Below are 2,500 nucleotides of genomic sequence, written 5' to 3'. Positions count from 1 at the left end.
TAGCAATGATGTTAGGCTACAGCAATTTATACATGACGGGCCGCAAATAAATAACTTAAACATTTTGCCATAAAGAAAAAAAAAAAAAAAAAAAAGAATCTCGGAGTCCACCGGCCCACATGTGCACCGGCCCACCGGGCATTTGCCCGACTGTACAGATTGCCAGTCCGAGCCTGTGTGTGTGTGTGTGTGTGTGTGTGTGTGTGTGTGTGTGCATGCGTATGTGTGTGTGTGTGTCTTACTTGAGCGTCTCTGCCAGGTAGAAGCTCTGCTGCACGTCGTCGTGGTTGGGGCTGGAGGCGTAGACGTCCCTCACACCACTGTAGCCCCCCTCCACCCTACAGTGCTGCTCCAGAGCCTGAGAGAGAGAGAGAGAGAGAGAGAGAGAGAGAGATGGAGAGATGGGGGAGAGAGAGAGATGGAAAGATGGGGGAGAGAGAGATGGAGAGATGGAGAGAGGGAGAGAGAGAGGAAGAGAGATGGGGGGAGGGAGAGATGGAGAGAGAGAAATTGAGAGAGAGAGAGAGATGGAGAGAGACAGAGAGAGAGAGATGTAGAGATGGGGGAAGAGAAAGAGAGATGGAGAGATGGAGAGAGATGGGGAGAAAAGAGGGAGAAAAGAGGGAGAGAAGAGAGAGACAGAGATGGAGAGGGAGAGAGAGAGATGGAGGAATGGAGAGAGAGATGGAAGAATGGAGAGAAAGAGAGAGAGACAAAGAAAGAGATGGAGGGAGAGAGAGAGAGAGAGAGAGAGAGAGAGAGAGAGAGAGAGAGAGGGAGATTCATTGCATTGAACCCTGTGATTGCTTTTATGAGTCAGAGAGTGTGAATGTGAGAGCAGTGTGTGTGTGTGTGTGTGTGTGTGTGTGTATGAGGATGTGTGTGTTGACTTGTGATGGTGTGAGCCAACACTTTTCCCTGGCAGAGGTCTGTGCATGGTTGGCAATATTTGTATTCTCAGAGTCAACATTTCTCTCTGGGCCAGATTTACGTAGATTAGCGACCGTAACGTTTTTTTGCGCCAAGGCCAACACGCAGAAAGCACACGCTATGATACTTCAGTTTACGTCCTATTTACCAATCCTGAAATTCGTTGGGTAATCTGCGCCGTTCTCCGCCCCCCTAACGCAATTAGCGAAGGACAACAACTGAACGACAATTCAATCAGAAGCGCAGTTGAATGAAGTTAACTGATGACAACATTAAAAGGAATCCAACGTTTAGCGATCATGAAATAATATAATGCATAATGTCAACAAGCAGGAAGATAATGAAGAGCAGGTAGTTCTACTCAAACTAGGCTTACTTGTGGAAGATCTATCAAATCTAACAAATAGGAAAGTTTAAGCGGATGGCGTTGAAGTGAAAGTGGACGTTCAAAAGGCCAACGAAAGTTAAGGTTGCTTTTGATGTAGTACAAAGACGCAAAACTGGTGGTCTAATTAGCGATTCTGTTGTCTTTGAATGATTCTCTTATAGATGCATTTAACAGCAAACCGCATTTAACACTTGCTTTTACAAGGCGGAAATATTTAGGCGCAAAATAGACGTGCGCTGTTTTATTACATACAGGGGAATAAATAATTAGGCGCATTTTACGCTTCTCCTCCCATCTTTTAACACAAACCTCCTACTATCATCTGACACTCCCATAAATCCATATGCATGACACGGAAAAGCACAATTTGCCATTCTCAGCTCCCGCGACAGGCAGTCTGCGCCTTCACCTCATTGCGGCTTGTTAGTACATACCTCGCCATCTTTGTATACGCACGTTGCGAAACAAATACGCCTGAAGTGGGCGCAAAAGCATTAGTACATCTGCCCCTCTCTCTTTCCCTCTCTTCTCTCTTTTTCTTTCTTCTCTCTCTTTCTCCCTACCTTCTCTTTATCTAGAAACATTGAATCTTCACTCTGTTACTCTTCCAGTCTAGGTTATGGATGCATGACTGTGAATATAACACTTCCATAGGTCTATGTGTGGATTTGATTGTATTTGTTGTTCTGTGTGACTGTGTGAATGACTGACTGTGTGTCTGTATCCATGTCTGTGTCTGCATGTGTGTGTGTGTGTGTGTGTGTGTGTGTGTGTGTGTACCTGCACAGCCTCCCAGCCCCACTGCCTGTACTTGGGGTCGTGGGTGAACCTCCACATGTACATGTAGGTCTCGATGACCTCCGGCCGCAGGATGAAGTACTTCTCATTCTGACGCGTGGCAATGGCCTCCACACCCCCGTCAAAACGGAACGCCTCTGGACCCAACTTCAGATCTGGGGAGAGGGAGGAAGGGAGAGAGAGTAGAGTAAAGTGTAATAAAAAATCTTTTCCTTCCAAAGTGCATCTATAAGTAACAAGCCCCAGAAAACCGAGGGGAAAAATGAGAAAAAGAACTCGCTCAAGTTAGCGTTCAGATGTTATGAGATCTTTTTCTTGAGTGCCGTAACACATTAGCACAGAGGAGTAAATGCGAGATCTGCTATCTAATCCCTCTGTGGCTGG

General features: G+C 46.0%; 1 protein-coding gene across 3 annotated transcripts in view; it reads right to left on the bottom strand.

The window, feature by feature from the left end:
• LOC134098166 (mannosyl-oligosaccharide 1,2-alpha-mannosidase IA-like) overlaps window positions 1–2,500 on the bottom strand; it is a 134,588-nt gene that overhangs the window by 3,533 nt on the left and 128,555 nt on the right. For all 3 annotated transcript variants that reach the window (XM_062551142.1, XM_062551140.1, XM_062551143.1), the window contains exons 10-11: window positions 2,099–2,271; window positions 243–358 (exon numbers count right to left, since the gene is read on the bottom strand). In XM_062551142.1, the coding sequence (XP_062407126.1) occupies window positions 243–358; window positions 2,099–2,271 (289 nt within the window). The remainder of the gene's footprint in view (window positions 1–242; window positions 359–2,098; window positions 2,272–2,500) is intronic.

Source organism: Sardina pilchardus, chromosome 12, assembly GCF_963854185.1.
Source record: "Sardina pilchardus chromosome 12, fSarPil1.1, whole genome shotgun sequence".
Taxonomy (NCBI): domain Eukaryota; kingdom Metazoa; phylum Chordata; class Actinopteri; order Clupeiformes; family Clupeidae; genus Sardina; species Sardina pilchardus.
The sequence above is the reverse complement of the archived record's forward strand: the minus strand, read 5'-3'. Positions and strand labels throughout refer to the sequence as shown.